Source organism: Apus apus, chromosome 24 (assembly GCF_020740795.1).
Source record: "Apus apus isolate bApuApu2 chromosome 24, bApuApu2.pri.cur, whole genome shotgun sequence".
In the NCBI taxonomy this organism is placed as follows: Eukaryota; Metazoa; Chordata; class Aves; order Apodiformes; family Apodidae; genus Apus; species Apus apus.
Window position 1 is genome coordinate 1,204,095 of NC_067305.1, and position 17,762 is coordinate 1,221,856.

The following is a 17,762-nucleotide window of genomic DNA, read 5'->3' on the forward strand; positions in this document are numbered from 1 at the left end:
CCTGAACAGGCTTGAACCTGAGCCTTTGCCAGGGGAAGGAGAAACCCTTTCCCTGGCAGCCAGAGCCTTGTGCCCTGGCCTCGCCAGCCTGGCTGTGCCTCAGTTTCCCTGGGGTGGAGAAGGGAAGGCTGCAAGCAAGGATCTGGTTGTGGAGAGGGATGTGGTGGCTCTTCTGTCTGTGCTGGCTGGGTCCCACTAGCTGTGGGGATCCCCAACTCCCCTTTCAGCCCCATCAGATCCTGCTGCCCTTAAGGACATCCTGAAAGTGGGGTACAGCCCTGTGTCCCCCTCACATGTGTCCTCTGCCCTGCTTGAGCCCACAGGCTGCTGCTGGGACCGTGAGCCTCTTGACAGCTCCCTCCCCCCACCAGCAACGAGTAGGTAAGGCTGGTGGGGCTGTGCCAGGTGCCCCTGCTGAAGCAGGCCCTGTGCTGGAAGACCACCCCCAGGGGTGGGAGGCTGTGGGACACAGCTGGTCCATGGGGCTGAGGGCAGGGAGGACCCCCAGTACAGCCTCAGCTCCAGCATTGCCTACCACCCTGGGCAAGGGGTCCACAGTGTCTGAGGGGAGGAGGACCCCTGTCCCCATGTACAGAGCTGAGCTGGGGGAGGTTTGGGACAGGATGTCACGGATCTGAGAAGAGAAACCAGTGGATCATGGAACTGTTAGTGCCTCAGTGTCCCCACCTTGTGGGTGGGGGGAGCCTCAGGATGCCTCAACCAGATCAGGATGGGGTTGAGCTCAAGGGCTCTGGGGCTAGGAGGACCCTCCCAGGGGGGGTGCATGTCTTGCCCTGCCCCAACCCAGCTCTGCTCTTCCCCCTAGCACCTGCACAAGGTGATCTGGTGGGACCCTGTTGTCCCTGCCATGCACCTGGGACCCTTCCTCTGGCAGGAGAGACCCATCTGGGTGAAAGGAGCACAGTAAGAGCTGGGGGGCTGGCTGCACCCCCTCTCTCTCCCTTCCCCTTTGCTCCCCACTTGTCACCCGCAGCCCAAGCCCCCAGGCACTGGGGAGCAGCTCAGGGCTTTCCTTCTGCCACCCTGTCTTGGTGTCAACATGTGGAGTCTTCTCCATACACCAGGAAAAGCCACCAACTGTTTCTGCTGCCACCCTGGTCCCTTCCTGGGGCACAGGTAGAGGAGAGGGGGTGCTTGTTCTGAGGCATCTGGCCTGGCAGGGTGCTGCTGGGCGCTGACTCCCCTTCCCGCCAGCTCCCCAACTCCTGCCTGGGATCAGGGAACTCACAGCCTCCCTCCACTTGTCCCAGTGAATAAGGCACCATGTGTCTTTGGGGAGGGGGCAACATGCTCCCCTCACCCCATCCCCAAGCACCCCACAGACAGGGGGCACATCTTTATTAATAAAATAAAATTGTTCTATCCCTTTGTCTCTGCCTTGTCCAGCACTGGGGCCCTCTCTGCCTGCCCCCCAGACTTGGCAAGGACAGGTGGGTGGTGGGTGCCTGAGCCCAGCCAGCCCCTGGGTGCTTCTCTGTCCATCCCTGGCAGCTGCTGAAGTTCCTCCTGCTTCTGCTCAGGGGGGGGGAGACACGGCAGGGGCAAGACAGAGGCCACCACCCCCAGCTGGTGTGGGTTCCTCAGGTGTATTATGGAGGCTGGAAGGCACTTGGTGATGGATCCCCGTTCCCTGGGAGGTGGAGGAAGAGCTGGGAGCAGCCTCCAAGCCCATCCCCCTGGCTGGAGCTGAGCTGAGCACGGCTGGGTCCCTGCTGAACTCAGGTCATCTTGTGGCTGGGGGGGGGATATGCAGGGTGAGGGGGTGGCCCCGCTGCGCTGGGACAGAGGGGCCCCACACCCACCACTCACTGCTGTGACAGGGTGAGGTCTGGCCAAGCCCCCATGGACGCCAGCTGCTGCTCCAGCTCCAGGATGCGCAGACCGATGTAGGCTGAGGACAGGAGCAGGGCCACCATCCTGGGGGACAGGCCACGTCAGGCACTGGGGCTGGGGACACCATGGCAGGCCAGCATGGGGGAACCCTGGGCTGCCAGCACCGTGTTGCAGAGCCTGGGCCCTGGTGCAGCAGGGACCCGGGGGTGTCCCAAAGCCCCGAGGTGCTTGAGCAGGTTTTGGGGACTCACAGCATCAGGTAGATGAGGATGATGGTGTTGAGGGGGCTCAGCTGTGCGATGGTCCGGGCCCATAGGGCAGTAGTGGGGGTCCCTGCCAGGACAAGGTGGTGTCAGTGCTGGCTCTGCCCAGTACCAGGGGCCAGCCCCAGGGCCAAGCCCCAGCAGCAACCCCCTCCCCAGGGCCCCCTGACCCACCCCACAAGCTGCATGGCTTTGCCAAGGGCAGCTGCTCATCACTGCTCAGCACCAGCGCCGTCACCTCCTCCTCCTCTGCTGGCCTTGGGGTCGGGCTGGGCCCATCTGTATCCAACCAGGAGATATTCAGTGAGTGCCCCAGGACCAGGGGGGTCCTGGGGACCCAGCAGGGCACACTGGGCCACCAGGATCTGATCCCATGCTCCCTGGCACTGCAGGGCTGGGCGGCCCCTCCTGGACCAAGGGAGCAGAGCCAGGAGCCGTCAGCTCGCCCACCCAGCTGGGGCACAGGGCAGCTGCTCACCTGGCAGCTCTTGGAGGCTGTTGGGCTCTGGGGTGCTCTGCTCCAGGCCCGACTGGCTCGAGGTCTGAAAGAGGGCAAGCCTTGGTCATGGTGCATGTCCCCAAGACAGCTGCTCAATGGTCATGGGGTCATGAGTGGGACCTGACAGGACTTGTGCCAGCCCCAAGGAGGGAGGTCTGAGGGTTCTCGCGTATCCACTGCCTGGGGCTGGGGCTTTTCAACTCCACATTTCCACCCAAAAGCCTTCCCGGGGTGCAAGCACCCACAAAACATGGGCTTTCACTGCTGCACCCACTCCTGTCCCAGCCCAGGGGACCAGGACTGCGCCTCCCTCTGCCAAAATCTTCCCACTGACCATTTCCCAGCCTTACCAGAGACCTCCTACGGATTTCCTTGGTGCTTGGAGAAGCTGGAGGGCTCCAGTCATTGTCCTGGACAAGGAAAGATAAAGAGGGGTGCTGGGGGGTGCAGGCCACCCCCATGGCCCTGCAGTGGGGGGACAGAGCCCCCAAGTGCCCAGCCTCCTGCCCATGCAGCACAGACCTGCAGGTGTTTGCAGACTGACTTCAGGAGCTGGTACGTGGCCTCCCGCCGGTGCAAAGAGACGAAGAGGAACTGTCAGGGAGCAGGAGAAGGGTTTGCAGCAGAGCTGCTCCCTCAGGTCCAGAGCCCACCGACCACAGGGACCAGGACACCCCACGTAGCCCCGGGCTGAGCTGCCCCCCAGCACTGTCCCCACTCTCACCTTCTCCCCCTCGGCTGTGCGGATGCTGAGTGCGTTGGGCACCAGGAGCGCCGTGTTGGTTTTCTTCATGGCTGAGACAGAGGCAACAGGGACCACCACCTGCAGCAGGGGTCCAGGCAGTGTCACCACGGCCCTGGCTGCTGCTTGTGCCCCCCGCCAGAGCTGCTGGTCCCCTGCCCGTCCCCAGCCCACCTTGATGTCCTTGAGCAGGAGGCTGGAGTGGAAGCAGATGTGGCAGGAGGAGATGTAGAGGCGGCCGTGGTAGGGCACCTCCCTCTGCCAGGCGCAGGAGAAGCAGCCCAGCAGCACGTCCTGCTCGGCCAGCTGCCCGAAGGCTCTGCGGTAGCTGCTGACACGCTTGCTCAGCTGCGGGGGAGGCCAGGGCGTGAGGCTGGTGTGGTGCAGTGCTCAGGGGCACCCCGGGCACCCCGCAGCCCCCTGCTTCGTTGCCACCTCTGCCATGAAACCAGGACGGGCCCTTCCTTGGCACCGGTCTTGCAGAGAGAGTCATTCCAGCACTCTGAGGCTGGGATCCCACTCCTGGGCCCCAGTGTCCCAAGACTCACCGATGGGGACAGGTGTCCCACGGCCTGCTCTGGCTCCTTGCAGAAGGAGGGGTCACAGGTTTTGGATCTGGCAGGGAGCAGAGAGTAGGGGCGAGCTGGGGGGGGGGGCTGTGCACAAGTGTGGCCATCCCACCCCCTTGGCCAGGCAAGAGCACCCGGGGGCACAGCCAAGCCCGGCGAGGGGGGGCTGAGGCTGGGCACAGGGATGTGCCCCCAGCAAGGGGCAGCACCCACCTGGTAAGCACGGGCTGCCCCCTCCGGGCGCCGCTGCCCCGCTCCTCCAGGCTCTGCCACCGCTTCTCCTCCAGCCCCGCTCTGCAGCCCCGCCGCTGCTTCCCCGGCATTGCTGGAGCCCGGAGGCAGCTGCGGGAGCCGAGACAGGTGAGCGGGGACAGTCCCCAAGCGGCCCATCCCTGCGGCACAGCAGCTCCCACGGCGCTGCCACCAGCCGGTCCCTCCCTCGGGGCGGGGGGCTTGGGGACAGCACAGGAGAGCCAAGCGGTGGCACAAGCGCCCCTGCCCCGCGGTGACAGGCCACCAGCCGCGGCCCCCGCAGCTCTTGGTGCGCGGGGCTCCCCTCGTGCTGCTCCGCAGCCCCCACGGTGCCCCCATCAGCTCCCGGGGCTCACGTGGCGGGCACAAACCCCCCATCACGGCATCTCCACGGGGAGACAGGGGGATCGTGGCTCTACCAGGCCCCTGCCTGCCCCTGTGACTCAGTTTCCCCAGCAGCAGAGCCCTGCCGGGCACAGGGCAGTGATTCGTCCCGCAGGGAGCGGCACAACTGCCGTCGCACCAGCAGCTCCGGGAAAACCGCGCCCGGCCCGGCGGCCTCCCCGGTGCACGGCCCCGGTCCCCGGAGCCTCCCGCACTCTGCCCTGGCAGGAGGGACGGGCTGTGCCGGGGGACGCCTGGTCCCCCGGGAGCCTCCTCCACTCCCACCGGCGGGTGGGGACCGCGGGGGTCACGGCGCTTGGGTCCCCCCAGGGGCTCCGAGCAAGGATGCGTGGCCGGGCTGGCTCCGGAGGGACCCGCAGGTGGGCAGCAGAGCCCCCTGGACAGAGCAGCCCACCCCTGCTGTACCTGGTAGCGGCCACAGCCGAGCCCTCCTGTCCCGTCCTGTCCCGGGCTGCAGCCCCGCTCGTGTCCCGCTCCTGCTCCTTCCCGAGCCCTTCCCGGCCGCAGCCGCCTCCTCCTCCTCCTCCTCCCGCTGAAGAAGGGCGGCAGGCGGGGCCGAGACCGGCGGCAGCAGGTTTGCAGGGAGGTGTCGGGGCAAAAGCCAGCGCGGGGCTGGCCGGAGGGGCCCACACAGCCCGGGGGGTGCAAAGGGTTGAGCGGGCATCGCTGCCATTGCCCCGGCGCGGCCAGGACGGGCCACACGCTCCCGGTGGGATGTGGGAGCCTCCCTGCCACCGTGCCCACCACGGCCATGTCATCGGGGCGGGGGGACACGGGGCAGGGGGCTTCTGCACGGGTGTGCCAAGGGTTGGTGGGGCGATGCTGGCACCAGCCCCCTCGGCAGTGAAAGCCCCATGGACAGCACAAGGGGCAGAGAGGGGCACAAAGCACCCTCACCCAAAGACCTGTCCACGCCAGAAGGTTCCCTGGCCATGGACTTCTGCATCCTCTGGAGCAGTGTGGGGCAGGAGCCTGACCAGGGAGGGGGTTCAGAAACACCCCCAGGTGTGTCTGCGTTGGCCAGAGTTGCCTATCCACCATCTCCTGCCCCGACATGCAGGGGACATGCAGCACCCAAAACAAGCACTGAGTGGGTGAAAACGTGCTCTGCAGGCACCTCTGTGTCCACAGCCCTCAGCCAGGGGCGGGGGAGGGTGGTCAGCTACCCCCAAACCAAGCTGCAGATGTACACACCCCACTTCCAGGCAGAGCTGACAGGTGGAGCAGTACACCCTGTAATCCTCCAGGCACCCCACAGCATCACCTGCCCTGTGCCTACTCCCACTTCTGACCCCATGAGCAAAGTCTCTCTTGCTCCCCATCCTTTCCCCAGGCAGTTCTGTGGGGCAGGTTTGGCTTCTGCCCTCCCCCTGCGGGGGGTCTCTGCTGTGGGGCAGAGGGTGGCTGCCAGAGACCAAGCCCCAGGCATGGGCAGTGCTGAGAAACTTGGGGAGGGGGCAAGACTGGGCTGGGGGCTCTGCCCAGAGCCAAGGGTCCAGGTGGCTGGTGGGGAGAGGCCTTTGCTCCCTGTGGGGAACTGGGGCCACCAGCCCTGACCTTGGCCCCCACCCTGGCACAGCCTTTGCTCTCTGGGCCAGGGCTGATAAAGCCTTTCCTGCAGCTCCAGCTGCTACGGGGAACAGCCATAAACCCTGTGTACAGCCCAGCCCGGGCGACAGCGCAGCAGGGGGGCTGCTTCACCCCCCCGGGACCCAGCCCCATCACCCCCAGGAGGGGTGCTCCAGCCTCCCCGGGAGCTGCCCCCTCGAGCCCCATGCCCCTGTGCCCCGCTGGTGGGCTCACCCCGCGTGTGCAGTCACACCACACGCACACGCAGCCCCTGTCCCCCCACACCTCGCTCACCCGTGCCCAAGGTTCCCGCGGCCGGACCCCAGGAGGGCGCCAGGCGGGCAGGGAGGGGGCTCGGAAGGGGGAAGGGGCTGTAGGGCGGCACCAGGACACCCCAGACGTGCCGCTCCGTGGAGCTGCCTGTGCCCCGGGGCACAGGAACTGCCCGCGGCCTGGGCAGCCCGCGGCACGGCCGGGGTCCCCGCCAGGACCCCCTGCAGCCCCCCGGCTCGGGTGGCCTCGTGTCTCAGCTCGTCTGCCCGGGAGCGGCACGTCCCGGCTGCAGCGCCGCGTCCCCGCGTGACTCACGGTCACGCAGCGTCACCCGCTCCCCACGGCGCCCGGACCCCGGGGCAGGGAGAAGGCTCCTTGTTTTTTCCCCCAGCGAAACGGTTACGGCGGAGGGGCGATGCCCCGCGGCCCCGCAGCCCCGCAGCCCCGCAGCACAGCCCTCCGGCCGCGGGGCCGGGGCCGAGCCCCAGGAGAAGGCGCCGGGAGCCCCGCGAGATCCGAGGCAGGTGATGCGTGGCAGCCGCGGCTGACGGCGAAGGGCGGGGAGAGCCCGGCGGCAGCTCCGGTGCCGAGAGCAGCGGGAACCGGGGGTCCCGGGGGTCCCGGGGCCCGGGCCCAGCGCAGCCCCCCCAGCCCCCCCCCGCCCCGAGCCCCCATTGGCCGCCTCTGCCCCGGGGGGCGGGGCACCAGCACAGGAACCAATCACCGGGCTCCGCTGCTTGCCGCGCGGCAGCCATTTTGTTTGCGGGCGCAGCCGCCATCGTTGTTGAGGGCGGCATCTCGGGGGGTCCCCGTGCCCCCCCCCCCTCCCCCCCGGGGCTCGGACCCCCCGCGTGGGGAATCAAAGGAAAAGGGGGGGCAGCCTTGCGTCAACACCCCCTGTACGCCCCCCAGGAGGGCCCCAGAGAAGACACCAAGGGCTTCTGTCCACGGTTAGAGGTTCTTTGTTGTGTGTGGGGTTTTTTTTGGTTGTGTTTTTCCTTTTTCTCTTCCTTTAAAAAGTGCCATTAGTACATACTGACCTTACAAAAGCAGGTTAAAATGAGGGCCGGGCAGACATCCCCCGTGCTGGGCCCGAGCCCAGGACCTTCTAGTGTTACAGGCGTGCGAGCGCAGGGTCACGGTCCCCGGGCCGAGCGCGGGGGACGGGCCGGAGGGAGGGACGGGGCAGGGGCCAGCAGCACCCCCGGCCCAGCGCCCACATCCAGCACCGTCCCTGCCCGGGGGGCTCTCCCGGCAGAGCTCAGTGCCGTGGACACCCCAGCGGCCGAGGACGTGGGCCCTGCTCAGTTGACAGTGCTGCTCTGGCTCTGCCCCTCGGTGCCATCCGTCCCGCGGCAGGAGGGCTCCGCGCCGCTCAGCCCCTGCAGGCAGACAGCATCTGTGGGGACAAGGGGGAAGGGGCAGCTTAGAAGCCACGGCAGCTGCTGGGGTGACCCACCATGTGCTTGGCCTGGGCCTCCTGGACTCCCTGGCCACTGGAGTGAGGAGCCTGAGCACGTCTCCAGGGAAGCACTAAGGATGAACCCCCCGTTCATCCTCTCCCCTCACCCCAGAGTAAAACACGGGCACTCGGCAGGGCAGAGGCAGCTGCTGGGCGGGCACTGAGCACTGGTGCCCGGGTCCCCGGCCTGGCAAGGGTCACCCCAATGGCTGCCCCCACAGCAGGTGAACAGTCCCTGCCACCCCCAGTGAGCCATGGGGTGCCAGGGTCAGCACAGCCATGGCAGGGCCAGATCCTGCCTCCCTGGAGGGCACAGCAAGCAGGCTCAGCCTCTGGCTCCAGGGCCAGGAGTGGCAGAAGCAGAATGGTGTCCCTGCCCTGGATGGCCACCATGAGGGACCCCCTGCAGCCAGCCCTGCCACGGCACCTCTGGCCAGGCCAGGGCTCCCACCACCTCCCTGCAGCTGGGGTCATCTGGAAAAAACACTTTTGCTTTAGCCCAGGCTGGCCTAGGACATGGTGCTCCCAGTGCTCCCAGCCCCATGCCTGACCCTCACTGGTGCCCCCAGCCCCACTCACGGTAGCGGATACGGATGGGCCAGACCATGATGCAGCACAGAGAGACAATGGCAGCGATGGCAATGCCTCCAGTGACCAACACCATCACCCAGTGGTAGAAGCTGATGCAGGCAGGGCAGCAGAGCTCCGTCCTGCAGGGAGAGGGCAGGGACGTGGCTTGGTGGCCAGGACCAGAGCCCGTCCCAGTGCTGCCCAAGTGCTCTGAGGCTGCTGAGAGCAGTCCCACGGCCTCTGTGTCAGGACTAGTTCACATTTAGATGTGAGGGAAATGTCCAGGACAATGAGAGAGGGCAGCACCCTGGACACAGAGATCCCCAGCCCCTTTGTGGGTCCCACAGGTGTTAATCTAGGGCTGAAGAGAAGTCAGGGAAGCATTTAAGACAAATCAGAGCTTGTTTCCTCCACCCACGTCTTGCTCTGAACCAGGGTTGGGGCATTCCCAAGCACAAACAGCCTGGGTGAGATGGACTGAGAGCAGCCCTGGGGAAAAGGACTTGGGGGTGTTGGTTGATGGAAATATCATGAGCCAGCAACATACACTTGCAGCCCAGAAAGATGTGGGCTGCATCAAAAACAGCATGGCCAGCAGGTTAATGGGGGGATTTAGTCTGGAGAAGAGAAGGCTCCAGGGAGATGTTAGAGCACTTCAGTACCTGAAGGGGTTACAGGAAAGCTGGAGAGGGGCTTCTTACAAGGGCAGGGAGTGATGGGATGAGGGGGAATGGCTTCAAGCTGAAATGGGTGGAGATTTAGATGTGACATTAGGAAGAAATTCTTTGCTGTGAGGGTGGTGAGAGCCTGGCCCAGGTTGCCCAGGGAAGCTGTGGCTGCCCCATCCCTGGCAGTGTTGAAGGGCAGGTTGGATGGGGCTTGGAGCAGCCTGGGCTGGTGGGAGGTGTCCCTGCCCATGCAGGGGGACGGGACTGGATGATTTTGAAGGTCCCTTCCATCCCAAACCAGCTTGGGATTCTTTATTTGCTGTCTGGCCCCGCCGCTGCAGGGTTCCCGCCCCGCGGGGACGCTTACGGGCAGGGGTGCAGGTTCTGGATGGCCATCACCGCCAGCCCGTTGGCCATCTTGTCCGTGAAGCTCATGGCGCCGTAGACGAAGGCTCCGCTGTGCTGCCCGGGGAGAGGAAACCTCCTGAGCCGCTGCGGGAGCCGTGTGCCCTCTGATGGGCTGAGCCCGCACTGCAGCCGGGCCCGCACCGCGGCTGCGTGAGCATCCCGCGCCGCTGGGACACCCTGCTGGGACACCCCGCTGGGACACCCTGCTGGGACACCCTGCTGGGACATCCCTCTGGGGCACCCTGCTGGGACACCCCGCTGGGACACCCTGCTGGGACACCCTGCTGGGACATCCCTCTGGGACACCCCGCTGGGACACCCTGCTGGGACATCCCTCTGGGACATCCCTCTGGGACACCCTGCTGGGACACCCTGCTGGGACATCCCTCTGGGACATCCCTCTGGGACACCCTGCTGGGACACCCCTCTGGGACACCCCCCTCCCTCCTGGCTGGGAGGAGCAGATGTACCGTGTTGGTGCCGATGAGATCTGCTGTCATGGAGAGGGAAGTGACCAGGATGGTGGCAGAGCCAGCTCCCAGCAGCACGGCTGCCCCGTAGATCTCAGCTCCCATCTGCTTGGTCAGGGTCACCCAGGAGGCGAAGGCCAAGATCACCAAGATGCCCGCGAAGTAGGTGAGCTGCTCCAGGCCAGAGTGGGGACAGGCAGAGGGAGAGGGGACAGCTCAGTCTCTGGCTGGCTGGACAGGGCACAGGGGCCAGCCAGGGACCTGCAGGAACAGCCCTGGCTCTCCCCTGGCTGGGTTTAAATGAGGAGCCCCTCACCCTGCCCACCACCCACTCTGTCCCAGTGGGACCTGTGCTGCAGCAGGGGGAGAGCCACAGAGGATGCACAGGGGGTCCCCACTTCCTGGCCAGGCTCCAGTGTGCTCTGCTCACTCATGTGGTCAAAGATCTGGGTCTAACCTTGGGTGTAACTCAAACCTCACCAGGCCCCCAGGACTCACATTTCGACCTATCCACTTATTTACAGGCTTCATGAGGAAGGAGGAGAGGAAGCCACTGATGTACATCACGAGGGGGATGGTGGCGATGTATTTCTGCAAGAGGTAAGGACAGGGAGAAGATGAGCTTGGGACCATCAGCACAGGACCCCTGCCAACACCACCTCATCAGGCAGGCAGGGACCTGCTCCATTCCCACCTTGGGCAGCAGCAGCGAGTTGGTCAGGTACATGGCAATGTAGGTCTGGGAAAGGTTGACGATGAGCCTGGTGGACATGTAGAGCATGGCAACCTGTGGGGGGACAGGACAGAACCTCTCAGCCCGTGCAGACTGGAGGTAGAGAAGGCGGGCACCTTCCATGCCCAACCCTGCCATGGCAGAGTTGCCCACAGAGGAGGGGACAGCACCCTGCTGTGGTCAGTGGGTGCCCAGGACAGCCCATCTGCATTCTGACCCACAGCAGCCCAGGACAGGCACCACAAGCCCTTCCTGCAGGTAGAAGGTACCTGGTAGAAGGCAGGTTCCAGCAGCCAGTCCTTCCAGATCAGCAGTGGGTGCACGGGGCTTGCTGGCTCCTTCTGCAGCAGTGGGGTGCTCTCCTCCAGCTGGGGCAGCAAGCGCGGTGGGTATGGCTTCTCTTTGGTGCCCAGGTGGAAGATGAGGGAGAACAGGGCCCCCAGCCCCAACACAATGAGGGACAGGTTCTGGGTGAGACAGAGGGAGTGAGCATAGTAAGGGGGGGCTTTGCCTGCACCTCATCCACCCCCCAGCAGTCTGGTGGATGAAGAGGGTTTCCCAAAAACCCAGGGAGAGCTCAGAGCAGCCCCTGTGGCAGGTACCACTTCAGAACACTGCTGTGTCACTCCCTCTGGTCCTTCCTCAGTTGAGCCATGTCCCACCTAGAGAAGCGACAACCCCAGGGAACGAGCCTTGCCACTAACCCGAAATATTGGGACATCCTGGATGCCAAGGTGCTCTGTGCGGTCAGGCTGGTCCACCTGGAAGTTCAGCAGGAGCCAGGCCAGGCCGTAGACAGCGATATTGGCCACGACAGTAAAGGCATACCTGGGGAGAGACAGCACCCCAGGGTGATGCAGAGGGACAAGCACAGCTCCAAGCTCAGCAGGGACTCTTTGACCCAAGGCTGCCCTCCAAGCCAGCTCTGCTACAGCCAGCTCTGCATCCCAGTGTCACTGCTCAGATGACACCTCCGAGAGCACAGGGCACCTGGCCAGGCCTTACCAGGGCTCCTCCCAGCAGGCACAATGCAAGCCCCAGGGCATAGAGTCATAGAAGAGAATCCCTGAATTATTTCAGTTGGAAAAGACCGTTAAGATCATCAGGTCCAACTGCTCACCCAGCCCTGCCAAGGCCACCACTGCCCCATGTCCCCCAGCACCACATCTACACAGCTTTGAAACCCCTCCAGGGATGGGGACTCCAGCCCTGCCCTGGACAGCCTGGGCCAGGGCCTGACAACCCTTTCCATGAATAAATTGTTCCTAATATCCAATCTAAACCTCCTCTGGCACAACTTGAGGCCATCTCCTCTTGTCCCATCACTTGTTCCTTGAGAGAAGAGACCAACCACCCCCTGGCTCCAACCTCCTTTCAGAGAGTTGGAGAGAGCAAGGAGGTCTCCTCCCCTCAGCCTCCTTTCCTCCAGGCTGAACACCTCCAGTTCCCTCAACTGCTCCTCCTAAGCTGACCTGTTGAAGAGCAGCATGGGGGAAAGGGACCTGGGAGTCATGGTGGACAGGAGGATGACCATGAGCCAGCAGTGTGCCCTGGTGGCCAAGAAGGCCAATGGCCTCCTGGGGTGTATTAGATGGGGTATGGTTAGTAGGTCAAGAGAGGTTCTCCTCCCCCTCTGTTCTGCCCTGATGAGGCCCCATCTGGAATATTGTGTCCAGTTCTGGGCCCCTCAGTTCAAGAAGGATAAGGAACTACTGGAAAGAGTCCAGGGCAGAGCCATAAAGATGATGAAGGGAGTGGAACATCTCCCTGATAAGGAAAGGCTGAGGGAGCTGGGTCTCTTGAGCTTGGAGGAGACTGAGGGGCAACCTCATCAATGTTTATAAAGAGTGAGTGTCAGGAAGACAGAGCCAGGTTCTTCTCAGTGATCTCCAGTGAGGGGCAGTGGGTGCAAACTGGAGCACAGGAGGTTCCACGTAAACATGAGGAAAAACTTCTTTCCTGTGAGGGTCACAGAGCCCTGGGACAGGCTGCCCAGAGAGGTTGTGGAGTCTCCTTCTCTGAGACATTCCAAACCTGCCTGGACACATTCCTGTGTGACCTGCTCTAGGGGATCCTGCTCTGGCAGGGGTGGGGTGGATTGGACTAGATGACCATTCAAGGTCCCTTCCAACCCTGACCATTCTGTGATTCTGTGATTAAAGATAACTGGCCCCAGTCCTGGGGACCACTGGTGACCAGTCCCCAGCTGGACTGAACTCCTTTCACTGGGAGGAATCCAAGATCCCTCCAGATCAGCCTGTCCCCCCTTCAGTCACAGCTCACCTCTGCCCAAGGATGTCATGAGTTACCTGGCCTGGTGTCCTCAGAGCCAGCCCCCAGCCCCCCCCCCCCCCCTTACCTCAGCACTGCTCCACATCCTCCCTGCCGAGTTCCACAACCAGGGCAGATAACCCAGCCCTGCTTCAGCTGATAAGCGGTTCCCACAGCCTGATCCTACCAGATAAGAGCTCCAAGACAGGCAGAGCCACTGCCCAGCCTGGCCCTGGGGCCACCCCTACCTTTGCCACAGGGCCAGAGCTCCCTGGGAGCACTGGGGGAGGGGGTGTCTATTCCTCCATCACCCTCCAGTCCTGAAGGAGAAGCAGCCCCAGCTCAGGGAAGTGCCCCATGGGCTGTGTCAGCAACAACCCTGGCATCTCTTCTGTTAGCAAAAGGTTTGGGCCACCAACCCAGAAGACTAGACTAGACCTTTGCCCCAGTCCTGGTCCTGCTGTACGGAGGGTTCAAGTGTGCCATGGCACACAGGGGACACCAGACCAGTGGCATCCATGGGACACCAGCGATGGGACCTGGCACAGGCAGAGCTGCCCCTCCAGGTTCAGGGGACACACGGGTCTGGCTGTGCTCACCTGAAAGCTGTGAGCTCCACCTTCTCGTGGTCACTGGTCACCAGCTCAGGGATGAGGGACAGGTGGGAGATCTGTGTGGCTGCCCAGCCGAACTGGAAGATGATGATGAAGGGGAGGTAGTAGATGAAGGCTGCCCACTGTGGAGTGCTCTCCTTGCAAGCCAGACAGGGGTTGAAGATGAAGGGGAAGGACACAAGGACACAGGTGGTGCCTGGGAAGAGAGTGGAGAGGTGAGGGGCTGCAAGCCTGGTATCCCTGGGACCCCAGCAGCCTCGGGCAGCTCAGACACAGATGGACAGACACAGCCAGCCCTCTGCTAGGACAGGTCCTACCCCACAGGGCTGGGGAAGGAGGTGGGGCCCTTTCCCCAGCCAGGTGAGACACATGGAGCCCCAGACCCCCCCTCAGCCCCTCCTGCACAGGGTGATGCCCCTCCCTCTTGCACCCAGCAGTGAGACAGACAGACACTTGTCAGCACACTTCTCCCCAGTCAGGTTCCCCCCACGAAGTGCAGCACCATCCTGCACCTGCTCTGTCCCCTCAAAACGCCCCCACGCCAGGCTCTGAGCCATGGGAAGGTCCCAGCTGAGTCAGGGACAGCAGAGCCAGGGACCTGGGCCCTGTGCAGCAGCCTGACAGCGTGGGGACGCCTGTGTGGAGCAGGCAGGGACAGGCTGGCTTCTCCCTCCCCCTTCACAAGGTTATGGAGCAAATCTGCTGAGGTGCTCAGCTGCTGAGATGCTTGGCCACGGCGATGGCTGCGTGCCCTGTCCCATGTGTCCCCAGCTTCACTGGGTGCTGCAAAGAGCTGTGGGAACCTGTTCTGATAGCTGAGGGGAACCTGCAGCTGCTTTGCCAGGTCAAGGTCCCTTCTCCAGGGACTCTGCAAGATCATCCTCCTCACAAGTGATTTCTCCTCCTCTCGCCCACGAATGGCAATGCCTCCTCCTCTTCATCACTTCCACGTGGCACAGGCACCACAGCTGCCACAGGGTTCAGTCAAAGCAGTTTTCCCTGCACCAAGGGCAGGCAGTGACAATCCCAGCCAGGCTCAGATCCATCCTGAGCCTGGACCCCAGTAGGGTGCTGCCCTGTGTGAGCCAGCTCTGGTACTCCAGGATCTTCCCAGAGGACAGGGGACTCAGACACACCATGGTGTCTCTGCTCCAGACAAGCCACTGGGATGGGAAGAGTCAGAGAAGGTTCAAACCAGACCAAACCCCTTTTTTTCCTTGTAACAGGGCTGCTGGTTTTAAGGCTGGAGGACTGGGGAGGCTCTGTCCCCTCCCCAGTCCCAGGGCTCACAGGGTCAGGCTCTGCAGTCCTCAGGGGCTGCTCCAGGGGCAGGGGCTGCTGCAGCCCCCACATCCACCTGGGCACCCACCCGGGAGCCATGGGCACTGTCACACCCAGGAGACCCTGGCACTCCCTCATCCTCCTGGCGCCCAGGGACAGGCAGCACCCACCACTGGGGCCACCCCACCGGCCCAGAGGGGTCCTGAGGGCTCCTCACTCTCCCAAGCAGGGCCCTGGGAGCCCCCCAAGGAACATCCTGCCCATCCCTGCAACACCCTGCGGTCCCAGACTCTTGTCTCCTGGCCGTGCAGGGCGGGATCACGGGAAGGCCGGCACAGGCACCCGGGGCAGGGAATTTGGGAAAGTGCCGCCCAGGCAGGCAGCAAAGACCTGCTCATCCTTCCCGGCCCGTTGCGGCAGGAAGCCGAGCTCAGAAAAAGCCGCCGAGCCCGCGGGCTGGCGTGCGGGGTGAGGCACCCGGGACCGCCGCGGTGGGGGAGATGCCACCGATAGCAACTCGTGGTATCAACCCCCGCCACCCCCGAGGCTGCGGTTTCACAGCGTTTCCTCTGATCTCAGCACGGGTTGACACCAGAGGAGCCGCTTCGCTCAAGTTTCTCACCACAGCGGGACCCAGCGAGCCCGGCGCGGCCGGTTCCGGCAGGTCTGCTGGCCCCGCTCGCCGCCCCAGCTCAGCCCAGGGAGGCAGCAGGATTGAGGCACTTTCTAGGAGCGAGACACGCTCCGGCAGGGAAGGGCAGCTTCCTCCACCTGCCCCGCAGCACAGGGCAGGGTGCTGAGCTCCCCGCAGCAGCTGCAGTGGCTCCAGCCCCTCTGCAAGGCGTGATTCAGGACTTCCCCTTTGGTGCACCCAGCTGGAACTGACCTGCCAGAAGCCGGAGCCAAAGCACAGCCAGTCACTTCCCCAAATTCAGGGTGCAGATCTAGCTGACACCACAGTGGGGGGTGAAGCTTCCATCCCCCCCTCAGCATCCTCCTTGACTTGTCAAACAAAACTCCAGGGAGATCAGCCACCTTATTAGGCTATCTTTGGTTGCATGAAGCAATTGGCCAAGATAAACTTGCACGCAAGATAAGAGCACCCACACTGCAACTGTCCCCTCTCCACCCAACCGGCCCTCAGCCATTACTGTGTCGTTACCAGGGGGAATCGTCCAGGGTCTTTTATCTCTGGCTGTCAATGGACGTTTCTTCACACCCTCTGCCCCATCACCAGCAGGGATGGGACAGTCCCACACCAGGGGGACCAAGTCACGGCACCAAGGACCCTTCCCCAGGTCACGCTGTCCCCTCAGACAGGGGCCCCAACACAGGAGGCCCCACCAGCCCCTGCACTTCATTGCATTTTTTGACCCCAGGGCACCACACAAGACGAGCTCCTGTTATTAATTCAAGCCAAGCTGGTGCCTCCTTTGCATTCCCATGGGACCCTCCCGAGGTGCTGTCTGCCTTTCCCTACCACAAACACAGCACAAGGGGTGCCCAGCCCTGCCATCAAAGGTCCTGTGCCCCAGGGTCACCCATGGGGACAACCAAGAGCTGCCCAGACACAGACAAATCCCTGGTAAAACCCCGGGCTCCCAGGAGAGCCCAAGTTTTACTGTCAGTCTCATTTTTGCTGCACCATCGACTGGCTCTTGCTGCAACTCGATCCCACTCCCTTGCAGGGGGACACAGGGACACCCTGCAGCCCCCCCTTGTCACACAGGTACGGCCTGAGGGAGCCCCCGGGCTGTGAACACCCAGGCTGCTGCAGCACGGGCCAGAAGGATGGAGACAGTACCCAGGCAGGACAGGGACTCTGCAGTGTCCCTTCCACAGCCACATTCAACTACTCATGCTTTGGGGACACCAGAGCACCCCACTGTTCCCTACACATGGGGCCCTCCAGTGCCCTCCTCACTGCCATGGGGGCTGTTCCCCCCTCTGGGCAGGGGGCTCCAAGAAGGCTTCTCTTGGGCTGACCCCCCCCTGAGAAAGAAAGGCTCCTCCAGGGCCACCCATCTTCAGGGTGGCTTTCCTGCATGCAGGTCACCCTGGTTTCCCCTCCACTCGGGGCATTCCCAGGGCTGAGCCCCCACCCTCGAAAGGGGCCCCCAAGGCTGGCCCCCCTCACTCAGGTCATCCCAGAGCAGCACCCTTGGTCCCATTACCCCCACCAAGGCACCCCAGAAAGATACCCTGAAGCTGATTCTGCACCCCAGAAGAGCATCTCCAGGGCCACCCACCTCCACGCAGGACACCCTGGATAGACACCCTTGCTTTCCTCACACAGGGCACCCCAGAATGGTTCCCCCAGTTCTCCTCCCGTCCTCCAGGCTGAACCCCACCCTGGGAAGGCACACCGAGCACCCCAGGAACCCACCCCCGCCTGCCCCCGCACCCCAGGGAGGTCTGGCACCCCCGGGGCCACCCTGAAGAAGCATCCTCGGTCCCTCCACCGCCGCAATCCCTCGGGGGGGACCCTCCCGCTCCCGCCCCAGGCAGCGCAGCTCGCCCCCCGCACCCACCGGCGAGGTGCCAGGATTTCCGCCGCCCGTAGCGGCCGCAGCCGGCGGAGCGGTCGGTCTCGTAGCCCAGCAGGGGCGTGCACAGCCCGTCCGCCGCCTGCCCCGCCAGCAGCAGCGCCCCGGCCAGCCGGTGCCCGTAGCCCAGCACGGCGTGCAGGTAGAGCAGCAGGTACGTGAACCACAGCGAAGCGCACAGGTCGTTCAGGAAGTGCCCGGCAGCGAAACTCAGCCGGGCCCGCAGCGGCAGCCCCGCCGCTCCCGCCGCGGCCTCCGCCATGGCCGCAGCGCCGGCCCCGAGGGGCGGGGCGGGCCCCGAGCGGCGGGGCTG

At 64.1% G+C, this 17,762-nt stretch overlaps 2 protein-coding genes across 2 annotated transcripts; both read right to left on the minus strand.

The window, feature by feature from the left end:
• Positions 1–1,287: 1,287 nt before the first annotated feature.
• On the minus strand, positions 1,288–6,656 carry LOC127394109 (GRAM domain-containing protein 2A-like). Its single transcript, XM_051639869.1, has 12 exons — positions 4,990–6,656; positions 4,141–4,269; positions 3,907–3,973; positions 3,533–3,706; positions 3,341–3,439; positions 3,139–3,210; positions 2,967–3,026; positions 2,596–2,659; positions 2,292–2,396; positions 2,106–2,187; positions 1,831–1,938; positions 1,288–1,755 (listed from the first exon to the last, which is right to left on the minus strand). Exons 1-12 carry the CDS (start codon positions 5,340–5,342, stop codon positions 1,740–1,742), a joined length of 1,329 nt encoding a protein of 442 aa, XP_051495829.1. The 5' UTR covers positions 5,343–6,656; the 3' UTR covers positions 1,288–1,739.
• Positions 6,657–7,642: 986 nt separating this feature from the next.
• On the minus strand, positions 7,643–17,726 carry MFSD12 (major facilitator superfamily domain containing 12). Its single transcript, XM_051639717.1, has 10 exons — positions 17,435–17,726; positions 13,608–13,818; positions 11,442–11,565; positions 11,007–11,204; positions 10,699–10,791; positions 10,503–10,595; positions 10,005–10,175; positions 9,494–9,588; positions 8,468–8,598; positions 7,643–7,825 (listed from the first exon to the last, which is right to left on the minus strand). The coding sequence occupies exons 1-10, from the start codon at positions 17,709–17,711 to the stop codon at positions 7,731–7,733; spliced, it is 1,488 nt and encodes a 495-aa protein (XP_051495677.1). The 5' UTR covers positions 17,712–17,726; the 3' UTR covers positions 7,643–7,730.
• Between the last annotated feature and the right edge of the window lie 36 nt (positions 17,727–17,762).

Bases quoted from the DNA above. Each gene is read 5' to 3' on its own strand.
- LOC127394109 (XM_051639869.1), bottom strand. From the start codon at position 5,342: ATGACATGGCCGTGGTGGGCACGGTGGCAGGGAGGCTCCCACATCCCA. The intron at 2,397-2,595 runs GTGAGCAGCTGC...GGTTGGATACAG, and splicing joins CAGCCTCCAAGAGCTGCCAG to ATGGGCCCAGCCCGACCCCA. The intron at 2,188-2,291 runs GTGGGTCAGGGG...TTGTCCTGGCAG, and splicing joins AAAGCCATGCAGCTTGTGGG to GGACCCCCACTACTGCCCTA.
- MFSD12 (XM_051639717.1), bottom strand. From the start codon at position 17,711: ATGGCGGAGGCCGCGGCGGGAGCGGCGGGGCTGCCGCTGCGGGCCCGG. The intron at 11,205-11,441 runs GTTAGTGGCAAG...TGTCTCACCCAG, and splicing joins AGGATGTCCCAATATTTCGG to AACCTGTCCCTCATTGTGTT. The intron at 7,826-8,467 runs GTGAGTGGGGCT...TTGTCCCCACAG, and splicing joins GCCCATCCGTATCCGCTACC to ATGCTGTCTGCCTGCAGGGG.